The sequence below is a fragment of the Lagopus leucura genome, unplaced genomic scaffold, assembly GCF_019238085.1.
Source record: "Lagopus leucura isolate 7727_CA_CO unplaced genomic scaffold, USGS_WTPT01 Super-Scaffold_100008, whole genome shotgun sequence".
In the NCBI taxonomy this organism is placed as follows: domain Eukaryota; kingdom Metazoa; phylum Chordata; class Aves; order Galliformes; family Phasianidae; genus Lagopus; species Lagopus leucura.
Genome location: NW_024962265.1, coordinates 31,507,535 through 31,532,277, shown reverse-complemented (window position 1 = coordinate 31,532,277; position 24,743 = coordinate 31,507,535). Strand labels below are relative to the sequence as shown.

Sequence of the window (24,743 nt, the reverse complement as noted above, 5' to 3'; positions counted from 1 at the left end):
GAGATGCTACTACTCTCAGTTCATGTTGGTAATCATGTAGCCATTTTTGAAATTGATCACATAAATCTTTTGGTTAGATAAAGACTATTCACTACACGAAGGCTGTGGTAAAAGAATGTGTAAGAAACTGAAAGACTAAATAAGGCCTTGAATAGCTTTATTGAAATCTGTATAAATAAACATGCGCATTTCAAATGTAAACCCAAGTGAACTCAAGTGCAGACAAAATTTTAACCTCTGTCATGCAGGAGGTTAGTTTACATTTAAAAAAAAAAAAACACCTCAAAGCAGCTTTAAAATACCAGGATGAAACACCAGTTTAATATCAAGGTATAAAGCAAAGCCATGTCCAACATACCTCATTTATATCCTGGTCAAATGCAATTTTTTAAACTTTTTAATGCTAACATAAATAAATAATTTACCAAAATGTGCACTCACAGAGTGAACTTTTATTTACAATACACAATTTATAACCTATTGTATTTGATTAGTTCAAGTGAAGAACGTCATACTTTTTGCTTTTATCTTTATTTTTAATTATCTGTTTGAACAGTGGGACACAAAGCCATTCTCCAGGTAGTAGATATGTGAAATGTGCCCCGCAATCAAGGGTTCCTCTCCAAGGCAGTATTGTATACAAATTAACAATACATTCTTCCAACTAGATCGAAGGGAAAGCAGCAAATTAAAAAATGTTTCTAATTGTCACACTTATTTTGGCATCCTGGACCCCTGAACACAATTAACTGAAACCCAATTCAAAGTTCTTATGCCTTATATACTGTACAGGTTCTGACTTGAACATGCAAATGCCAATTCTCTTATAATGAGTTACCTTTTCAGAGCTGTAAGGCTATGGTGAATTCCAACAGGAACACACAAAGAAAATCAACAGGCCTACCTTTAAAACCAGTTTGTTCATTAATGATTTAAAGGTACGTTATATCGAGAAATTCTCATCTAAGCCCGATACACAGTCATTACTATGGATACAGAATACTATTAACTCTGACCCTATTACAGAGTAGTTTGCAAGCTGTCAAACTATGAAAACTGGGGAGAGAGGACTTACAGCACAATTTTAAATTTTGGACTGACATCAGATTAAAATTATGCATGTCTTATAAGCAAGATAACAGGAATTATGTTTGCAGAGTAGATTCCAACAAGCAACAAAGGATACTTACATTTAATTGAAAAACTTTGTTAATGCAGCATGACATCCAGAACCTGTTCCACAGCAGCAGTAAGGTGAACATAATATTCTGGATGCACAACTATATCACAAAAGGTTAAAACACCTTTTCAAGCTATTTCTTCTATCATGATCAAATTAAAAAAGGTATTTTTTTTTTTTTTAGGGAGAAACATAGAAATTTGATGTTTCGAAACTACTGCTTATGTTTATGACATTTTTACTTATAGTCTGTGTGACAGCCTAAGGGACATGAATATATTCATCCAGAAACTAGACTTGGCAGTAGTATTCTTGCAGTACTAAGAAAATAAATGTCAGAAGTCCACAGATTTAACATTTTAGTTATTAACTCACATCCAAAACCAAAGAAAACATAATCCATCAGAACAGCAGCAGAAAACTTAAAAGGGGTTTATTTGTGATTTCCTATATATAGCTTGTGAATACAAGACTGTAAATGCATTAGAGACAATTTCTGTTAAAGATTTTATTGTTTCACTTCAAGTACTGCACATGTTAAAATGTAATAAAGATTTACATTCTGTTATCTGAAATTCCCCATCTCAGACTTTTATTTTTTTTAATTTGGTGGGCAATTTCACTCTTTCAATAGGTATCCCCTGTAGGAAAGTCTCTTTTATGGCTTCTAGTTCTTCCATTAGTTAGTGTGCATACAATTTTCATTTTCTATATCATTATCATTTTCATTGCTGTCTTCATCGCTTTCTAGTGGGATGCCTGTGGCAGCTGAAGCACCTTGTTTAGTTTCCCGGTCAAGAGGAAAAAAGCCAGTTCCACTGATTGTGTCCTGTCTCTGGTAGAAGAGCACATACGCTGCTTTGGACTGTAAAAGAGCGCAAGACAGTGATGAGACTCCAGGCAAAACACTTACAATCAATTACAAGTCGATAAGGTGAAACTACACAGAGATCAAAAGCTTCGTATCGATTCTTCCTGCATGTTCGAGAAAAACATTTTTGTTGTGTACAGTCCTTTAGAACGAGACAAACTGCTACATGCAGATTTACTGCTGGGTTCATTTAAACTCCCTCAAGTTAGTATCACCAACAGTCTCAGTTGTACAAGAGCAAAGGGTACTTGCCACTATTTGATCCTCGCATGCAATTGACACGCTGCTGTCGTCAAAGTAGTACCATTTTCCATCGTCCTTATTTTTTGCGAAAGCAGTATCTAAGACAGAAAAGTGCAATCTTTGTACCTTCCTAGATTCATTACAGTCAGTTGCTACAGTTTGTTACGGTAAAACGCTTTTACCTACTAAAAACCCCTGTCATGATAATCAGGCTTTTTCAATTTTTCAAAACAACACCACCAATAACATTCCTCCTCTAAATAAAGAAAATATACATAGAGAAAGAATATTTGAAATGAAAACCCTTAACCATTTGTTCATTATTCTCTCTGCTTTCAAAGAGATCTACAGTATACAAAAATACAAACAAGTAAGACAAAATTAGTTGTCAGAGAACAGTAGCTCCTATGGAACTCTTCTTCTACTCTTTTCACAATATCTGGAACTAAAAATTAAAAAGAACCTGCAGTCATTCTTGAACTCTCATTTCACATAGATTCTTGTATTAAAACTCTTGCGAAGGAAGCAAAAAAATAATCCCTCGACCATTAGGAAAAGCCAATGATTGAAAGTGATCAGAATTTAAAATAGATATACAAAGTTGACATGTAAAGTGATGATATCTGAAATAACTTACAGTGCCCTCCTCCCATTCCTCCATAGTGATTGGAGACAGCAATCAAGTTGTAACGGCACGGCCCTGCGTTTGGATTAATAAGGAACTCTGACATGTCCAAATCACTATTAAAAAACACAAGCAAACCAAAAGATGTCAAGTTAATATTTTTGTAAACCATCTCACACTGCAATGGTCTTTGAGCCCTCTACTTTACATTTTCCCCAAAACAAACATACACTATGCCACACTGACAACGAACCTCCTTGACTCTGAGAAATGCAAATGGAACCAGTAAATTTGCCCAATGACACTGACAGACTCCTTAATACTCACCTACTGTCATCTGTATTTAATAGCTCCAATGCAAGGAATCCAAGAATAGAACCACTCTACATAATTGTTGGATTAAACATATGCCCAGTCATGCATTATACTTCTAGCACCAAAATACTTTGGTTTCTTACTTTATTGGAAAGCCAACCAATGTGTCCAACTTGTCCCTCATGTATCTGCTGTAGGAAAAGCGTTTTAGATGAACTACCAGTACTGGGGGAAGCGACCACAAGTCCAACTTTTTGGTAGCTTGCTGATGTTCTTTACAGTTTGGACAATACCTAAAAGCAAAAAAAAAAAAACAAAACAAAACAACAAAACAATTAAAAAAACCTGCATGTTAAAATACACCACCATAGGGAAAGCCAATAACAAGGGAAAAACTGAATTAGCAAAAGTTTACACACACATTTCATCTTCTATTACAAGTGCCACTGATCTCTCTTCCAGTTTAAAACATAAGATGCTACTCGAAGCAGGTTCACAGTGGAGTTCAACAGTATTTTAAACACATCAGCAGCAGCTCCCTCCCTCTCTTCACCTATAGTAATCTCTGTAGTCTTTTCTCACAATTTTCTCACATTTTGTGAAGACTAAAGATCAGGAAAACTGAGTGTAAGAAAGCCCATAAATAACATGCAGCTGTGTATTTCTCAAGTTCCAGTTTTCAAATCCATCCATTTCCCATCTCATCCCACTGGCTGTTAAATTCACGTAGCAGTGATTATTGGAATCTGCAAAAACTCTGCATCTATTCTGTAAGTAGGCAAGTGCCAAAAAGGCCAAGACCTGTGCTGGATTAGTGATGGCAAGACCTGAAATATCAAGAAATGATGCAATGATTGACTTCGTGTCAAGCAACTTCTTGAGCTGAGCAGTAGCATTTTTTTTTGTTTGTTTCAACCTTCTGCTTAAAACATGCTACAAAAATAGAAGCACTTCACTGTACTTGAGTTACATGGTATCTCGAATTAAGTCCGTCCAGCATTGCATAATCTACCCAACTTGGAAAAAAACAAGAAGTTTTAAGTCAGCCTCCTCTACTGCCAAAATAAAGGACAATCTTTGGTTATGAAAGTTTGGAAGCCTACAAAACTAAGTATCCACAAAAGTGGCAGACCCTGTCTTCAAACTGAAATCTGAGCTTCAAGTGTTTGAAGAAGACTTTAAGACAAATCCCAGAGAAGGATGACCTTACAGGAGCATTCTGTAACTGTGAACGTTCCAATATCACTCCTAATTCAGAATTTGGAATAACCACAAATCACTATAAAAATCAATGGCATAGTTTGGTACATGAATTTGAAAGGTTCCACTGATTACAGAGACCTCCCATGCCACAGATCTGCTTAAGCACATCCCTATTTCATTTATCAGCGCAAGGCAAGTTATGCATATTTGCATTAAAAAAGCTCTATCTAGTGATAGACTTTGTTTCCATCTCAGAAAAGAATATTTAACTCACCATACTGGATTTGGCATAGTATTTAAAATTCACCGTGGATCACATCTGACAGATTAAAGCATCTTAAGAATCTCACCCTTCCTCCTAATTCCGAATACACAAATCACCTCCCATACTAACATAACCTTCCACGTATGGTAACAACTCCAGCTCTACGATCAACTGATATAAAAATACTTTTAGAATGTAACCATGCTCGAAGTTGTTAAACTTGGAGAGATTCAAAAGACCATAGAAAAACTATCAGGTATCTCTGGAAGTATTTACATTTGTTTTTGAATACATCTTGAGAAACACACCACAAAATGGAATAATTCTGATGTCTTGTCCTTACCATGGGTCTTCAGCACCTAGTTTTTCCTTTGTTGTGAACAGCTCAATGCAATCTTTTAATTTCACAAAAGGCTTTTTGGGAGGCTTATATTCCACACTTTCATGTTTTTCAAAATCCTAAAGAGAAGTATTTCTTGAGTTAAGAGAACAAATGAAACAAAACTGATTTTAGTGATGTCGTCTTTCTATTAAGAGTTACTATATAGCTCCTATATATGGAAAAACTGATCAGAAACCATTCAAGCAAGAGTTGTATCACAGCTTCGGATTTATTACTCAGTTAGTAAGTCTGAGACTTGCTACTGGCTTACACATGTAAATGAAGTTTGTTTAGGGCATCGCTTTTGCTATCAGTAACGTGGAAAAAAGTTACCCTAGTGCTTCTTTCGAACAGTTTTACTATTTCTATGCCACGGAAAGTTCTATTTTTACACTTCAATTTTATTATTGCTGGAAAGGGCAGCAATATGAAAAGCTTACCTCTGCTGCACTATCATCAAAGTATCTCTTCTTCAACTCAGGATCCCAATCCAACGCAAGGAAAGATCTTTCTAAGATTAAAAACACGTGTTCTCTTACTATTTCTAGTCGTACATCAGATTGTATCAACCTTGGGTAAACGCTCAAATGAATTAAAAAAATCGAAGCACACACATTTTCTGCATTTCCAAGAGTTAATTACAATAACAAGTACTTACTTGGAATTTTCTCTTGGGAAAAAAAAAAAAAAAAAAAAGTTTTTCAAGTATCACACAAAGGGAATTACAAAAATATTCCATGGAAATGGAGTGAGAAAAAAATACCAGAATCAAATGTTGCCCAATCCATTCCCCATGACTTACCATCAAGCCTAGGTTGCCTGTCATCAAATCTAATATGCCTGGTATCATCTTTGATGTAATTTATGTCAGTATTGCCTAAGTTATTGAACTGGAATGTAAACAATCGCTTTTTGTGTCCCGTGAGTGGTTGACCTTTGCAAGTATCTTCAGTACATAATCCATTTTCAGAGTCATTGTCACCTCCAACTGAATCTTCTGATTGGCTGTTTTCATTCTCTGAAGGAAGCTCCTGATCCTGGCTGGATTCATCATCCTGTTCATCTGTTTCCATTTCACCTGAAACAATTGAGCAGTGAGATACGAGGTAACATAGAATTAGAATCAGTTTCAAATTGAACACAAAATACTGAACAAATTTAGACATTCCAGTCTTACTTGGAGAGCCCTCTTCATGTATTCCATTTGGGCCGTTACCATTGATACCATGCTCCTTACAGCACCGTAGGGATCCTTCAGTGTCCTCAGTTTCAGTGCACGTTTTTACGTATCGGCTAAATATAACAAATGAAAACAACACTCAGAATCAACTGATTTTTTTTAAACTTGCACTGTTTGTATCTGAGAATTAAAAGGCTACAAATCCTTCATAGTGTACTCCATTCCTGCAATCCTTTCTGATTTGTTCAAAATAAATAAGTCTAATGCCTAACACCTATTGCTATAGGCAAATCTAGAATTCTGCTTGACTGTGATCTTCTGTTTTCAACGGTTATTTGACTTTCTACCACTTGATTCTTGGTACTAGATTATGTTCGATCAGAAATCACTTCTTTAACTGTTCATTAACCATATTTTTAATGCAAGAAATATACAGGTTCACTTACATGGAAAGTTACATCAACAGAAAATAAAGCATAAATTTCAATTGGAGGCTATAAGACTAATTTCTTGCACATAATGATACATAGTACAGTCTAGTTTGTAAAACTGTAGTTTTACAACATAAATTAATGTAGAAATTGTATAGAACCTATAGGGGGTGTAACCACAATAGTAACTGGCAAAACATTTCTGTTTTACTAAGATCTAACAGCTAAGTATACAGTAGAATTACCTCCCTACTCAGGCAAATAGAGATTGACTCTCCAAAGACTTCTTAAGTTTTGGATAAGGTTATGATAACAGCAACAGAGAAATAAAATCAAAAGCCTCACAAATTCACATTTCAAAGGGCTAAAATTTATTTGCTTTCTGCTAAATATATTCAATCTTAAACTAATTACTGACATCTACTCAATCTGTCAGCAATGAATGTAAAAATAGGTACCCACCCCCTATAACTATTAGCATTTTTCTTTAAGCAATAACCTTACCACATTCTTAGCAGCAGCAGGTTATACAGTTTATCTTCAGTGTTGTTTCTAGGCACTGCTATGAGAAAAGGTTGACCAAACAACGAAGAACCACTATGGCTGTAGCTAGTGTGCCTGCACTTTTCCCTTAAACAAACAGGAATTATAACTTGTTCCGTATCTTCTGTTCTATTGATAGCGATTTCAAACCTAAAAATAAAATTAAAAAAAAATTGGAAACAGAAAGTTGCTATTTAAAATACTATAATGGAAAAATAAACTAAAAACCCAACCTGATTTGTCTTTGCCTTATGTTCCAGTTTTTATCTTATGCTAATAACAAAAATTGAATGTAGCCATGAAACATCTTATCTGTACTTACACATAAATGTCATCACGTTCCATAATACTACTCAGATTTTCATCCATGGCAAATATCCTGTGGAACCTGTGATTGTATATATCAGTAACAATCATCTAAAAGAAAACGGAGTATGTACGATTAAATCAGGTTAACAAACATGGAGGTGTTAAATGCTTTGCTTTATATAAGAAATTACTCTCACCTTATCTGCAGCAACACCTGACAGAGCCGACAATGCTGTGCAAAGATCCAATATATTTCCAATTTTTGGAACTACTACTTTGTACTAAAAAAAAAAAATTAAATAAAAATCACTTTAATTCTTTATAGACCGAAGATGCATGTGAACAAAAAGCAAACAAAAACCTTAATTTATTCAGCATACTTCATATACTCTTCTTTCATTCTTAAGCTATTAAGCTATTAAGTATTTAAATCAGCTAATACATTAAGTTACTGAAAACAGTACTTAGACCTTCACAGCTTTACTCATACAGACATGCACACGTTGAATACATTTACTAGTCTACACACTGTTGGTTTTTTTTAATTTTATTTTCTGCATAAGGCAACTAACAGTGCCAACTTTCACTTACATTTCAACAGCACCTACTTATTTAGGCACTGAAACATTATGTATGCTATTGAGGAGATTCTTAAACTTGGTATACATATTGTTTTATGAAGTACTATTGGAATTCTTTATTTTAACTTGTCCTATAAAAATCTTTGGCCTAAACTTCACAACCACAACAAAGAAAGCAGAAAAAAATGAACTATTACATATTCTTGAAGTCAAAGCCAAAAGCTTTTGGTAAGAAAAGCCAGGATATTTCTTTTCTTCAGGATGGTTATACTCTGGATTTCTCCCATGAGTACTTGTCTAAGTATCCCAAAATATCTCCATGGCCTTTCCTGATGGCGCAACATATCGTTAAATGAATTGCTACTGTGTCAGCAGCTTTTTCTTTGCTACTTTCTGACTACAAAAAGCAGTGGCTATTGGCTGAATTCTACAATTCCATTTGCAAAGGCAGAAGCTCATAATTAACAGTCAGAAAAAACCTCTCTGTGCTTCTTAGTGAGTACACTGGCAGTTAGTAATGAAACTTCAAACAGCTAAGAGTTATTTGCATAATAAAGACAAGATTAGCTAGAAACAAGCATAAGAAATAAGGCATTGTAAATTTGTAATTAATTCCAACATACAGTATGCCTTTGTTATCTCCTATACAATTAGCTACACTCACAAAAGCGTGCCCGAATTCATGCTCTTTCCAATCTCTCTACATTCCTATATGCACTATCACCTCATATCATACAAGGGTCACCTTCAAATAGTGTGCATCTCTTGTGTATATCCAGTCAGGATACATCCAAACTCTAGTTTGATTATTACGTTCTCTCCTTTATAAGATATAACCTGTTCTCATACCTAACTGGGCTCATAGTAGTTCTAACAGTAGTTCAAACAAATTCCTTTGCTTCTGACTTCTCTAACTCATACCGACTCCAAGAACATTCCTGAAATCCCCTCCAATTTCATTTTTACAAGTCTGCCTGTGTCTTATTTATTTCACTTTTTCTCCTTTATACCATAAGGTATAGCTAGAATCATTTCATTATTATGTCATCATAATCTATGTACATTTCTTATGCCACTTTTAGGTTTGCAATACCGTACTTCCTCATAAATAGGCAATAGATCTTATCAAAGAAAGAAGCAAAGAAATCTCATCTGAAATTTTTGACTATTAAGTCAAAGCAGATTTGGCCTATTATGACAGCAAAGAAGGATTCAGCACAACCTAATAGATTTAGGGCTTTTTTGCATCATTTATCACCAATCCTCTTATACTTGTCTTCTGAGGCTAAGAAACGGAAGAACTAAGTCTGGATTAGTCATACATGTATTTTTAAAAAATCATACAAATCCATCACAATAAAAATCCATTACAGTAAAAAAAATGAATACAGCACATATTTTAAAGATTAAGAAGTCTTATTAACACAGCCATAAAGAAATCTCTAATATTGCCCTTGAAACTGACAGAAATTAAGAGCATGCCTTTAGTCTTCCTCAGACACTCTGAGAGGCCCTTCACAAATCAGAAAAACTAAAGCTTGATGAATTTGCTTATTGAACTTTTGAATTTTAACAATATAAAGGAACAGAGGATCATTTTCAATGCTCCACAAAGGAGGAATTTCATATATTAACTAAGAGGCTTACCTGCATAGGCTTAGCAAGTGGATCCATTCTGACTAAAAAAACTTCCAAAGTGCGTTCTTTTTTCATGGGTAATGGAAGTGTCAAATAACAAAATGGATCAAAGGTTACAGAAATCTTAGCACATTCAGGACAGACAAGAGTGGATTTAAAAAGGCCATGAAATATGTCTACGATGATGGAATCATTTCTTTTTAAATGGTTTTCCCAGGCTTCTTCAGCAACTACCTGTAATTAAAGCACAACCTGGGTTATAATAAAGCAGGAAAGAATGAGTAGAGAATTATTACTAATAGTAATTGTTAGAATATTCTTGGTTACCACCCAGCCATTGAAATCTTACTCCAAAGGACTTGGCAATTAATCCACCAGGATCACAGTTTAAATGCTTTTTCCCATGACAGAAAGAAATCTTTTCAGTTTTGGGTGGGAAAACTTCACGTGGTTTGGAGTAGGACAAAAGGACAAAAAAAATTCCACCTGCAGTAACCCTTACTACAAGAGTAATGATCAGATCAGTATGGTTGTGGCTCAATGCCAGAGGAGTTTCCCTGAAGTAAGGGTACTAGAGACAGGACACCACATACTACAGACAAACATAAAAGAAAAAGAGAATAGAAATTGTTTTTCTAACTGAATTCAGCACTGAATGGAATAAAAAGGATTTGAAGTCTTATGACCCAGTCCCCTGCTTCTCCTCAGATGGAACAGAAACGTATAGCAGTAACTTGAGTAAGATCTCAATTTTAAGGTCTCGGTTTATGCTGTGAAGTCTCCTCCAGAAAAATCAACAGCTCATCAGCATCCCAACCTTTCAGTGCACAATCATGTAAAAGCATCCCACAGCTTATAGCTTTGACTAAAAGCAAGATGCCCAACATCAATAATGACCACCTTGTCTGGTCTTCCATCCGCATCTTTTAACTGAATGTAAGGCTTTTTCCTAATTCGATTCAAATCCTCATGTAAGCCATCCAGGAGAAAAGCCAGTAGCTCTTGACAATCTTGTTGCTGATAACCAGAAAACTGTGGTGCAAATCGTCCCACTTGTGTCTAAAAAAGAGAAACAGAAATATGTCCAGCATCTTATTTGTTATGCAGAAGAGCTACTTCTGAGATGCTACAGAAGAAACTTGAAAAGAAAAATACTTACAAAATTATAAAAAATAAGCATTTCAATGGTGACAGGAAGTCAAAATTCAGTTAAAACAGTTACACATTTAATAGATGAATGCATTGCATACTGATGATACGACTTCAGATTCTTATTTTTGCCTATTTCTGAAAGTTTTGAATTCTGAAACTACAAAACCAAAATTGACAACAAACATTCAGGTTAAGTTTCACACTAACCTTAAATGCTCTTGGGGTAACATAACTGTATTTGCCTGACCACATTTGCTTGATGAGCTCTGCATAAGATTTTGCAATTTCACCACGCATTCCCAAAGGATTGTCAAAATTCAACTCTTCTTGGTATTTATCATTGAGAAAATATTCTGTTAGAGGAGGTGTGTTGCTCAGACACTGTAAACAGAAAGAATTTTTAGAATGATGATTTGAATTACTTTTAAACAAAATACAATGAAATAAGGAAAACAATGTTAGAACTTTGAATTTCTGTGCTACTCCTGACACTCCTTTGAAAAAATAATTTGCTAAAGTAGCCTTAAAAAGTACATTAAACTGTAATGTCTACTGCCAGCAAGGATGAGAACAGGTCTTTTTCAGAAATAAATGTTTTAAAGCCAAGAATGGCTGCAGCTATCATTATAAGTCACATATGGATGATGTTCCTTGAGCCACAGTGCAACAACACAATTTCTAACCAGGTCCATAAAAAAAAAAAGAGAAGGTGGTTTTTCATAAATGAACAGCAGTATTATGAAACTCCTTGCTGAGAGTTGTTATAAATGCACAAAACATAGAAGGCCCTAAAGAGAGACAGTCAAATAATGAGAACAGACAGTGGGGCTTACTGAAGTCAAAGTACATAGCATTCAGAAAAAAAAGTGAGCTGGAAATAGGTGAAAACAGATTTTTTTGGCAGGTGTGTGAAAAGGAAGGGAAGGTGGTAATATTTGCCCCATTCCTTCCCTTTTCATTCATCTGCTTATGAATGCTGTTGAAGACAACAAACTATGCTGAAACAACAGGATTCGGGATCAGAATTAGTGCAGCCTTTCCTATGTTTTTTTAAATGTTGTGAAGCTGTTCAGTGCTCAAAGTAAATCAAGGAAAGCAAGGGCCTTAGTTTAGACTGAGATCATCATTTATTCTCAGTATACGTTTCTCTTTTCTGTCAGCACTTACAGATAGCAGGAAGTAATCACTGAAGTATCATTTACAATTTCAGGAAACCACTTTGAATTTTTGTGCTACATCTGACACTCCTTTGAAAAAAAATTTCCATCACTTAGAAATTATCTCAATTCCATGCCTCAGCATATAAGGTGTAGAAAAGATTTATGACTACATATTTTAAATTTTTCGCATTCTTTATTCTACTGAGGTCTCTAAAAAATTAAGACATTTTGACAGTCTCATCTGCCTCTCTGCAAAAAAACAAAAGGAAGAAAAATTCTGGCTTTGCATGTGCTACTGTGTAAGATGCAGCAATTGAAACCGGAAGAATTACAATTTCATTAGGCAGGATAAAAATGGTTACTCTGTTGCTGCCTCTATTGTTATACTGGTGAAATACTTCAATGAAAAAACAGTTGTGCTACAGAGCTGAGTTTGACACCCATATTACACTCCTTGCTTTCTTTCCCTCCTCATCTCAAGATTTCACGAGCTGTAAACATCGCAAAAAATATCCTACTATTACAAGCCTTTTGAATGCTGACTGCTGACAAAAACTCGTTTTTCTCTTGCCATATGGCAAGGAATTCTTACGCCCATCCCAAAACACCACCTAAGATCTGTTGTCAGCCCTGAACTGATTCTCACAGCTAAGAGTTTGAGAATAATCTGGTCTCTCAAATCCATACCGAAATGGTCAATTTTCAACAGATCATTTTTAGTATCAATCTAAATGAACAGATGGACTTCCAAGTTCCATCAGATACTTGGAAACAGTGCAGTGCAAACCATGCTCAATTAACTACAAATAAAACTAATCTTAATGTAAAACTGAATGTGACTCTGCCGACATAAAAAGTTTTGTTCCTTCTCTGCTGATTGTGGTGCTCATCTGATTTCATAATAAACGTATTTATCTCACTAACCTGTCAAAAAACTATTTTTTCCTCCTCACTTTTCTTCTGGTCTGGACTACTCGAGTTCAAATCAGTTCAGCTGACCAGCTTAGTGTGAGTAATATCAGAACAAGGAACTGTTCTGATGCAAAATGCAAAAATAGCAAATTTTCCTATATACTGCTAGTAAAGCACTGTACTTAATGCACTGACAGAGTGTTGTTTGATCAAGAAGTAAACTTACCTTTTTCCATTTTTCACCTTATAAATGGGTTTTGTCACTTTTTCAGACTACTCTTTTGTATCCGTGTATGTATGATGTGAAGATTACAACAGAACATTTCCCTTTTGTTTATAACTATTTCTACATTCCAATTTATGATTACACTGATGGTAGAACTGGAACAAGTATCTATCTGAATGTGGTCATTTCTGAGATGCATCTTTTCTGCAATCTCTAGCTGTTAAAAGCACTAATAGAATTTGTCACATATCCACTGATGCATAAACTTCTCAATATAACTGATAAAGCAAAATACTTGCAAGCATGTTTTCTTCTTTAAAAGGTTGATGAAAGAAACCTATTTAAGGTCTTAATTAACACCAGAGAAAAAAAGCATCCAGAAGCCACTTAAAAAGAATTTTCTCCTTATGATATATTGTAGTTATCAAGGAAGACTTAAGGAAAGAATCAGTAAGAGAAGTAAAAATAATAATAGAAAAATTATTCCCATCTACTAGGCAGCAATATCACTCTGTTTGACATAAGGTTTTCTGTGTATTTTGTTTTAAAAACACAGAGCAGTAAACCAGCATGTATACCAACAGATGAAGAACAACAGAAAATAACAAAAACTAGACAAATGCTGTAAAACTACAGAAAACTTTGTGAACAGATGAGCTAACAGGATAGCACTTCATATCAGGCTGTGCAACCTCCACAAGTTTTATTTAATCTAAAAAAAATTTCTGTACAGAGAAGTGTCTCGGTGTCTGAACCCCAACTAGAAGTTGAGCTCCACAATCACTGAGAGAAAAAGAAAAAGCAACAGAATGTAGAAACTTCAAGAGCAATCACCAATTACGTGTGTGACAGAACAGAGAAATATTAGCCTTCAACGTGACAAAGGTTAATATTGGAATTATAGTTTCACATTACATCCTAATTACTTTATAAATGGAAAAAAAAATATTTTTCAGTAGCAGAACAGTCTGTGGATAGCAACTCCCTACTATAATCACTATTAAAAGATCTTAATCTCCAAGAAATCTAGACAACAAAACAATGCTCTGTGCATCAACTGCATTACTAATGCGTGCACTGTTGATGCACACACAAGCACACAACCAGCCTGTGGGAATTCTAAAATACTGAGTCAAAAAGGAGACCTAATCATCTGTAAACACATATATACAGCTCGCTGTTTAAAATGAATAGCTCTAACTGGTATGGTGTGGGAGGCAATAAGATGCATGAGAAATTGAATAATAAATAACGATTATTTTCAGTGCCTTATATATTAGTGTTGTAGCTTCACTGGAGTACTATAATCTTACTGATTCTACCTGTCATCCTATGAAACTTTCATGCAAGATGAAAAATAAACAAATTATCCTTCTCTAAATCCACATAAATTAAATATGGGAAAACTTTATAGATCCAAGGACTCTGATTAAAAAAAAAAAAGGGAAGGGAAGGGGAAAGGGAATGCATAAAGAAAGAGGGGCTGGAGCATTGCTCCTCCTGTGAGGAGAGGCTCAAGTATCATGGCTTATTCTCTTCTGGAGAAGACACTATCTCAGGGAGATCCAAAAACAGCTTTCCTAGAGGGAGGTGAACAGGAAGATAGAAGCAGGTTCCCCACAGTGGTATTTAGTGGGAGGACAAGAAACAATCAGCATAACGTGGAACAAGGAGAGGTTAAGGAGATGAGGCAAAAAGTTTCCATCATGAGGACAGTAAACACTGGAGCCAAACGCCCAGAGAGGCTGTGCACCCAGCCTCCCTTTTGAAAACCTTCCAAAGACTCAGCTGGGCAAAACCCTGTGCAATCTTGTCTGACCTCAAATCTGACCTTCCTTTGAGCTGGAGGTTGCATCGAATTATCCTATGACCCAAGGGTAATCAGGAAGTATTAATTCCCATCTCATAGGGGATATTATATAGGAGTGATAATGAAACCTCACAGCAAATTACCTATTATGTCAGTAAACTGTGGAAATGGGGAGATACTGTGATCATGAAATTAAGCTTAAACGTTGAGTATTCATGCAGATATTTCACTTCTTGATCTGCCCTACTTAACAACAATTTTACAAAAAAAATACATTAAAATTTCTTATTTCAGCTGCCCCGTACGAGACCAAGATTGAATCGACTGAAACAGAGATCTCAGTTACAGGAGAATCATTTTTGTCTGACATGATTAGTATCACATGTGGTGAGAAAAACAATTCAGTTAATACACTCCTCCTTAATCCAAAACTCTGTATGCCTATGGCAAGCAAAACGGAACACTAACAACCTGCTCATTTCAGGTTTGGGTGAAAATTTTTATATTAAAAAAACTTTCATCTTTCTATTTTTGAATCACAAAATGAAAACCATGTGAATTCTCAGGTTTTCACAGCAAAAGATCATTATCCCTCCAAAATGGCAAAGCAGTACTTAGGAAAGATCCACAGGTGGCAGCACAGCAATGCTTCAGAAAATTCATATTTTCCTTATTTTTTCAGTTTACATCATAGTCATGTATATGAACGAATGTGAATAAAAGACTTACTTGCCAAGTACACTTTTTTTTTTTGCTTGGCATGGGTTCAAGCATTTATAATAAAACATTTTCATAAAGTCTACAAGCTCCCTTTCATCTTTCCTGTTTTATTGAATACTGAGAACTACAGGAATAGTGCTACTAAGGGACACAGTTTGGTGGGGAAATGGTGGTGGGAGATGGTTGGACTAGATGATCCTGGAGGTCTTTTTCAACTTTAGTGATTCCATGATTTAGGCTCTACTAATAAAATCAAGCCTTAGGTTTTAACACTGAAGTAAATTAAAGTTTAAAACATGGAATATGCCTTCAAAAGCATTTGAAAAGCCCATGCAAGAGTTCCAACTCATTCTTATGTTCCATACTTGTTTTGAACTTTGTAACACTGAAAGACCCTATTTGAATAAACAAAAGGTCTCTTAAAATCAATCAAAAATCACACAGAAGATTAAGGCACTAAGCCTAACTTTACTTCTAGGTTGAAAAACTATATTGAACTTGTAAAATAAAAACTGCCCAGAATATCTATATAGTACAGTTTAGGTGCAAAATCCTTGAGACAAGTCTGTCAGTCTGGACAATAAGATATAAGGATGTGATTCTCCTGTCTGAAGAACACTGATAACAGTTCAGATCCAAATCATCTTTACTGTAACAGGACACCACAGCAAAGAGAAGCTGTCTGAGAAATGGTCTCTAAAGCAGAAAAGCCTCTTTTGGGAACACTAAGGGATCTCAATGTTGGCAGAGTAGGAGAAAGATTAGAGAAAAGTAGGAATCAGCAGATAAGTGATTAAACTTATCTCTGTTCAAGGAAACTACATGGACATTACTCAGTGAATGAAGCAGAGCTCTTGACATAGAACATATTATGAATCTAACTGGAAATTATTTCAGTGCTTTAAATTCTACAGCAAACTTTTTTCTTTAAAGACAACAGATTTATCCTGATAAATAACTGTGTTTACCTAACTGCAAAGGAAGACACCTGAAGAACATAAACTGGAATAAGTAAACAAAGCAAAATACGGAGTCACGGAGTAGCTGAGGTTGGAAGGCACCTCTGGAGATTGTCTAGTCCAACAGCTGGCTCAAAGAAGGATCAGCTATATCAGGTTGCTTGGGACTGCGTTTAATCAGTTTTCATGCAACTTTAAAATGGAGAATCCACAGCAATACCGAGCAATCTGTTCCAGTGTTTGATAAAACATATAGTGAATTAAAAAATCATATATTTAAGTGTAATTCATGTGTTTCAAGTTGTACTCATTGTCTCTTGGCCTTTCAGTGGGTATCACTTAGTTTGGCTCTGCATCTTTATTCCCTTGCTTGAGGTATTTCCACATGCTGGTAAAGTCCCCCTGAGCACCTGTTTCTCTAAGCTAAACAGTCCCTGCTCTGTCCTCACAGGTCAGATACCCCAGTTCCTTAATCATCTCTGTTGCCTTTCACTGGACTTGCTCCAGTATTTCCATCTCCCCCCTGTACTGGGCAGCCCAGAACTTAACCCAGCATTCTAGGTATGCCTCATCAGGACAAAGTGTCAGAAACAGGGTAAGGCTCACCTCTCTCAATGTACTGGCGATGTTTCTTCAAATATTGCCCTGGAGACCGTTTGGCTTTCTTTGCCAAAAGCGTGCATTGCTGACTCATGACCAGTTTTTTGTCTGCCAGGACCCTATGTGCTTCTCTGCCAAGCTGCTTTCCAGCTAGTCAGCCTCCATTCTTGCCCCACAGTGCTGGTGCCTGCGATTATTTCTCCGTAAGCACACGACTTCGCATTTTCTTAATTTGATGACACCTTTATCTGCCAATTTCTCCAGCCTCTGGAGTCCCTCTGAATGGCAAACTTGTCTATCAACAACTCCTCCCAATTTTCTATCATCCCTGAACCTGCTGAGGGTGCACTCAACTATCCAGGTCAAAGACTACGGTATCCAACATTTCTAAGCAGAATTCCCTAGTTTCCTATCTACACCCTATCCCACCTCTTTTTTGCTTCCAAGATCTAGTGATCAAATGTGCTCAGATTGCTAGGGCTGTAGGCATTTCACATTTCTAAGAAAGCACTAAGTACCTTTAGCATGAATAATCAAACATAAACTAAAAACGTAATTGGAAAAAAATGCAGAAGCGAAGAGGTAGCAATAGGGAAAAGAGAGCAGACCTTGCAGCGTATGAGACTTTAAATTTTCACTAAAAACAATTCTCAATGATTTTTAGGATTACATTATGTTCTTCAAAATGGTTTCCTGGAGAGATGGAACTGGAAGATGCTCCATACATCCTTGTACAGAGTACCAAATAAAACATTTGAAGAAAAAAAAATTGCTAAAACTTGCGATTCAACATGCCAAACTGAATCTGCCTTTTAGTTTTCTTACACAAAGCATTACCTCGTGTAGCAGCAAAACTTACTTGCACTGCACAGTTTCTTATAATTCTTATTTAAACACCCAACCTCTTAGATACAACCAAACAGCGACAAAGTCAAAGCTGACTTCATTTAAAACGCAAGCCTCAGGATTTTCAAAATCCAGTTAATATAGTGGGATACTAATAGAGTGATAGAAGCTATGTAAGACACTAAATGCTAATCATTCTCATCTGGAAGTTTTAAAATCTACATATACGCAAATGCAAGCCTACTTTAACAAAGTTTTGAGCCAGTAGTCAAAATTATCCCTATTTTTTAGACAGTCTAGCTTTATTAAAAAAACCTGTTTTTACTAAAAATATTCCTTTACCCTGATTTTAATAGTGATTCTGGCCCACAAAGAAAAAGTATGTTTTTGGACAGCAGTATAATGATGCAATTCAGTAATCAAGAGAGGTTACATACAGAGTTTTATTCACAGAATTACATAATGGCCAAGATAGAAAGGGATCTCATCTCACTCAACATCCTGCTCAAACAAGACCACCTAGAGCAAGCTTCCCAGGATCACGTTTAAGGCAGCTTCTAGACCTCCAAGGAGAGAAACTAAAACCTCTCTCACGGCCTTCCAGGTACAGCCTTGTCAGCACTGGGTAGAGGGGAAGGTTCATCTCCTTCTACCTGCTTCTTACTTTACCTAATGCAGTCAAGAATACTGCTAGCTTTCTTAGCAGTAAGTACACATTGCTGACTCATGTTCAACTCTGTGTCTAACAGCACCCCTGGGTCCTTTTCTGCTTTCCAATTGGTACTAATTCCTGGAGTTTTTGCCTCCTCATGTGTTGGACTTTGTACTTCTTGTTGAACTCCATGAGATTCCTGTCAGTCTACTTCTCCTGTCTGAGGAGGTCCCTCTGGATGGCAGCATGACCCACTGGTTTATCCACCACTCTCCTGTTCTGTGTCATCTGCAAACTTGCTAAGTGTGCACTCGGTCGCACCATTCAGATAATTAATGAAGATATTAAACAGAATTGGGCCCAATATTAACTCCTGGGGTATTCTGCCTGTTACTGGCCTCCAACTAGACTCTGTGCCACTGATCACTATGCATGCTGCGCTCAGCTGCTCAGCCAGTTTTTCATTCACCTTATCACCTGCCCGTCAAGCCCATACATCAAGAGCTTCTCCATAAGGACCCTATGGGGTACACTGTGAAAGGGCTTACAGAAGTCCAAGAATATAATATTCACTGCTGTCTCTTCATCTACTGGGCTGGTCATTTCATTGTAGAAGCAGAGTAGAACACTGACAAAGTTCATTCAGAATAGATGACACAAATCCTCTCACTTTCAGATTAGCCACCTTTCTTGCAGCGTGCTAAAAAAATCATTCATTACTTCCCTCACTATTCAACTAATTTTTAAGTATCCTTGAAACATGAATACATCAAACCTTATGGATGCCTTAAATAAAATAAGGAATAACCATGGAATAACCATGTATACCATTACAGTTGGGGTTAACTGGACAGAAAACAGCTTTACATAATATGATCCAGACATACTTTTCTGTGGAAAAGCAGATGTGTCAGCAGTGCATCTTTGTGGCAAAGGTGGACAACTGCATGCTGGACTGTATTAGTAATAGTAGCCAGAGGCAAAGGGAAGCAAGTCTTCGCCTTTATTTGGCACTTGAGAGCCTGTTATTGTAATACTGCCCTTTTAAGACCTTCCCAGTGCAAGAAAGTGTGCCTCCAAGATGGTCCGGTGGACTACAGAACTACATACACGGAAAGGCTGAGAGCTGCAAGCATCTGTTCAACTTGGGAAAGACAATAAATGGCAAAAAGCTCATTGCTGTCTGCAGCTGCCTAAAAGGAGGCTGCAGAGAACACGGAGCCAGACATCTCAGAAGTACACAGTGACAGGACTACCATCAACAGACAAAAGCAAAAAGCTGGACCCACGATCACTCTGAGGTCCTTCCTAACCCCAATTATTCCCTGAGTCTATATACAAAGAAGGGACAGAAAGTTATGTATCTCTAGAATGTAACTTCTTCTGAAAAAAAATTCAAAAATCTCATGAACTTAGCTTACAAATGTATGGGAACCTATTTTTTACCTAAATAGGCTAAAGAAGGAATTCAAAGTAATTATGGAATCCTTGTGATGACCAAGAAAAAGATTAAGTCTCAAATATGCTTGGTAAAGATCCAATATCTTTATATACTTTGTAGAAAAAAATGCAAAAAAAAAACCCCTTAAGTACATTTTACAGTTTTTTGAACTAAGACTGCTTCGAAGACAAAAACATGAGTTCCAGAATTAAACAGGAAGAAACTAAGTTACTGGATCCTTCCAACACTAATGTATTTAGCTCAGAGAAGGCTTTTGGGAGATCTCATAATGGCTCTTTCAGCATCTGAAGTGGGCCTACAGAAAGGATAAGGAGAGATTCTTAGCAGGGAGTGTAGTAAGATGACAAGGAGGTAAATGGTTTTAAACTAAGAGAGGGTAGGTTTAGATTTGATATAAGGATGAAACTGTTCAGTGTGAGACTAGTGAGGCACTGGAACAGGTTGCCCAGAGGAGCTGTGGATGGCCCATCCCTGGAGGTGCTCAAAGCCAGGCTGGATGGAGCCCTGGGCAGCGTGACCTAGTAGAAGGTATTCCTGCCCACAGCAGGGAGTTGGCACCAGGGGAGCTTTAAAGACCTTTCCAACTAAAACCATTCTACGATTCTATGACTATCCCACTGAAGCTCCCACTTAAAAGTAAAATGACTACATTTTTTTTTGGTCTTGGTAAGAGTACAGATACACTACTATTTCCACTAGTATCATAGTAAAGAACCTAGACTTAATATTCCTATAAAATATCTCATTCATGAAGGAGCAAGGGTCATAGGGAAATACGTTCAATGGCTCCTTGCATAGTAATCTGTGCTTTGAAAGGATATGATAATTGCATATAAAGGCCCAAAAATACACTGGCCATCTACTTTCTGACTTCAGCATTACAGTCTGTACCCAAGTATGTCTCAAAGAAGTATTTTTTGTAAAATACCTGCATAGCAATCATTACGAAATAATGAATCACATTTAAGGTTTCATTCATTTAGAAGGTTCAGTCTCCTTCTGAAACAGATCACTATCCCCAGTGCAAGAAACGAGGGAAGCAATGAATGCAGCTACGTAAATCAGTTTTCCCAGTATACCAATACAGATATATAATTTCAAAGTATTAATCCTATTCTGCTCCTTACTGGCATCTCAATGCTAGTTCCCAAATACGGCAATAATATAACAAAATATTATTTTTCAAATAATACACCAAGCTAATTTTACCCTTAAGTACATACCTGAATTGCTGAATTCATGAAACATGTATTCCCCAAGTTACTCAGGCCACACAGGCCTGGCTGTTCATTATGCCTTCCTGGCTCTGAATAATCGTAATTCTTATAAGCAGTGTATGATGGGAGACAATAATTTGAATTTTTCACACTGTAAAAAAAAACAAAAACAAAAAAAATCACAATGTAAACATGTGATCTGCAGTACCTCCATGCATACAAGTACTTCAAAAGCATAAATGATTAAAAATTTTAAAGTAAATTCTGTGAAAAAGAAAAGATTAAAACCATTATTTAACTTTGGTAATAGCATTAAATTCAGTTTAAAAGTCACCTCTGCAAACAACCAAAATCTAACATGCCGCAATGACTGCAGATATTACATCCCTACCCCTTTCTGACTGGAGCAGCTTCACAGCTTACTCTTTTCTTCACTGCTCCATCAAATTTAACACACTCAGACTTTAGACACCACCAGCAGCAATCAATCATTTATGCCCTCTTGCATCCTGCTACTGCAACAGTGAGGGCAGTGGGAATGGGAATGCAGAGTTACAGGTGAGAGCTGAGATTTCCAAGGCCACTGTGGAATAGCTGCCTCACTGCATCACACACTCTATTTATAGCTTCCCTGCTAGGACAGCACAATCCAGCATGCAAATGCAGGAAAGCCTTGAGAGGTAAAAGAATGCGCAAAATGCTTTGCAACAACTTCATTATCAATCACTATGATGCATCTATTTGGTGAAACTGGAGAGGACTGAAATAGGTAAATTGGTAAGATTTGAAACAATTTGTTTCTGGATGAAGACATGCAAAACAGAAAATATAAAACAACAGAGTATAAAAAAGCAGAGTGCAAACAAGTGTAGAAAGCATAACAGAGAACACTAGAAAAGCAGAAGAATCTTCTAAGATGATGCTCTGCAACATATACATATATATATATATATGTATACACATATGTATATATTTAAAGACCAACCAAACAGAATGCTTAAAGTCTTTAATTCAGGCATTGGCCATTACTAAATCTGCATGATAGTTTTGACTAAACTTCAAGAGGATTTCTGCAGTCACTGGGCGTTATTCACATTAGAAGATATTAGAACAAAAATGTGAAAGTCAAATATTAAGAAAGACAAAGAAAAATATGCAATGCAAATAATCAAATCTAGTAAATAATTCAGGTTTATGATTTTAAAAGCCTGAGGATGCAACAGTCCCCAAATCCTTTCAAGAGTGTAACATTCTATATCCAACCGAATTTCAATTGTCTCCACAGCGTACAAGTACTCACTCTTCACAGATAAGAGTTGTTTGGTTTAAATAACAAGATTTATTGAAAAACAGAAGAGATTTTCTGCATTTCTTGATGGTCTCAGATATGAGCTCCACTGTTCCTTGTAGCAACTGCTGCCAAACTTCTAAACCTGTGCATTTGAATTTAGTAAGTGACTTTCCATGCGTCCATACTTCCCTTTCCCATACTTACACATATTCCTGCTCTCTGGCTTGCCTCAAAAGTGCTAATGGACCATACCCCAAGTTAAAATCCCTGTAAAGTTCATTCTGCCTGTTCAGTTTAAGATTAGTTTCTATCCTTCACTCTAGTTTACAGAAGGTATTTTCCAACCTCCAGAAGCTCCATTCCCTTCACATATGTTTCTCTGATGAACCCTTTCCCATCATTAGACCCAAGTTCATCCAGGGAAAGTTACCCTTCTATCTCCCTTTATAACTGCAGCCCAGCTAGTGTCATGAGCCCCAACTCCCTTAAGCTGGCAGCCTCACCACCCCCAGCACAATCAGGTCCTTGTTGCAAAAGAAACGTGCTTCTGACAGGTTGCACACGTACAGGGTACACAGTAAGCTACGTGCATCCTTGCTTGCTTCCTATTGCTTTCCTCACGTGATTCAACAAGTACACTTTTCATGTGGTTGGTAGAAGAGAGATCTCTCTGGGAAGTTCAGGAGATGCAGGGCTACGAAGCAGATTGAATAGCATGGGGTTTTTCATTCTCCTTTTTCTTTTCCATAGCTTCTTCACTGAAAAAAGATCTTCAGCAGTGATTTGCTCTGAGAGGCAATAACTACTGGTATTTCTATCGTAAAAGGGGAAGTCACTTCTACTTCATCTTCTATACTGGTCCACAGAAGGACATTTTAGAGATTCAGAGAATACAGTTACCAGCTGTTGCACATGCAACAAATATTCCTATTTCTTCAACTAGTGAAATAACTATACTACTTCATTTATTAATCAGATTGACAATCATAATGGCCATCGATGGACTACAGAGGATACTAGAAACCCAATTAATCCTTTTTTGAGTTAAGCATCACATTTATGCAGTGATACTTTATCAAAATGCATCAGGAAAAATACAGGGCATACTATGTGCAGGGGACTTGTCTTCTTAGCTTTTTCAGTCTGCAACTTTCACTTTTTCTAGAAGTAAAAATTTTTTGTTTAAACTACATTGTGCCTCTTCATTCCTTTAAGACTGGTCAAAGAAATACAAGGTTAATAGCAGTCATTAGTAAAGGGCATGAAGTACAGTGATAGGACTAAAAGTATGAACGCTTCAAAGTAAAAGAGAGTAGATTTAGATTAGACATTAGAAAGAAATTCTTTACTACAAGAGTTGTGAAGCACTAAATCTAGTTGACCAGAGAAGCTGTGACTACTCCATTCCTGCAGGTGTTCAAGGCCAAGCTGGATGGAGCAATCTGGTCCAAAGGAGGGAGGGTCCCTGCCCTTGGCAGTGATATTTTAAGTCCATTCCAACCCAAATCATTCTGTGATTCTATGATGAAATTTTTTTCTTTTTCTTTTTTGTTTTTATTTTATGCTATTTTATAGTGTACATTTCTATACCATTGTAAGGAAACAATATTTTTCAGATTAAAAGTGCTGTTAGAATTCTATGATCACACTATAACAATTGGAGTAACAGCCTTGCAAACTACTACCATTAATAACTATTGCTACAAATAACCTTTCATTTCTCTGTCTCAAAAATCAGCTTAGTCAGATAAAATTATCTTCAAAACAAATGCTGTTATTTCCTTAAAGTCACAGCATCTCACGTCCATATGGAGGTGCCAATGGATCCTGGAGAGCCACAGATGTGTAACTACACTACTGTACTGAATATGCAATGTGAGAGACAGTACGGCGGAAGCATGAAAATAAGTTTCAGCCTAGGCTGACATAAGTAGTTAATTAAAAAAAGCAAAGAAAAGAAGATAGCATAA

General features: G+C 36.4%; 1 protein-coding gene across 3 annotated transcripts in view; it reads right to left on the bottom strand.

The window, feature by feature from the left end:
• Window positions 1–140: 140 nt before the first annotated feature.
• USP15 (ubiquitin specific peptidase 15) overlaps window positions 141–24,743 on the bottom strand; it is a 63,776-nt gene continuing 39,173 nt past the window's right edge. For all 3 annotated transcript variants that reach the window (XM_042872617.1, XM_042872618.1, XM_042872619.1), the window contains 15 exons: window positions 21,489–21,633; window positions 11,126–11,299; window positions 10,667–10,825; window positions 9,776–10,000; window positions 7,745–7,828; window positions 7,561–7,655; window positions 7,200–7,388; window positions 6,262–6,377; window positions 5,887–6,162; window positions 5,525–5,595; window positions 5,046–5,161; window positions 3,378–3,527; window positions 2,932–3,035; window positions 2,304–2,392; window positions 141–2,045 (listed from right to left, as the gene is read on the bottom strand). In XM_042872617.1, the coding sequence (XP_042728551.1) occupies window positions 1,860–2,045; window positions 2,304–2,392; window positions 2,932–3,035; window positions 3,378–3,527; window positions 5,046–5,161; window positions 5,525–5,595; window positions 5,887–6,162; window positions 6,262–6,377; window positions 7,200–7,388; window positions 7,561–7,655; window positions 7,745–7,828; window positions 9,776–10,000; window positions 10,667–10,825; window positions 11,126–11,299; window positions 21,489–21,633 (2,179 nt within the window). In that variant the 3' untranslated portion in view covers window positions 141–1,859. The remainder of the gene's footprint in view (window positions 2,046–2,303; window positions 2,393–2,931; window positions 3,036–3,377; window positions 3,528–5,045; window positions 5,162–5,524; window positions 5,596–5,886; window positions 6,163–6,261; window positions 6,378–7,199; window positions 7,389–7,560; window positions 7,656–7,744; window positions 7,829–9,775; window positions 10,001–10,666; window positions 10,826–11,125; window positions 11,300–21,488; window positions 21,634–24,743) is intronic.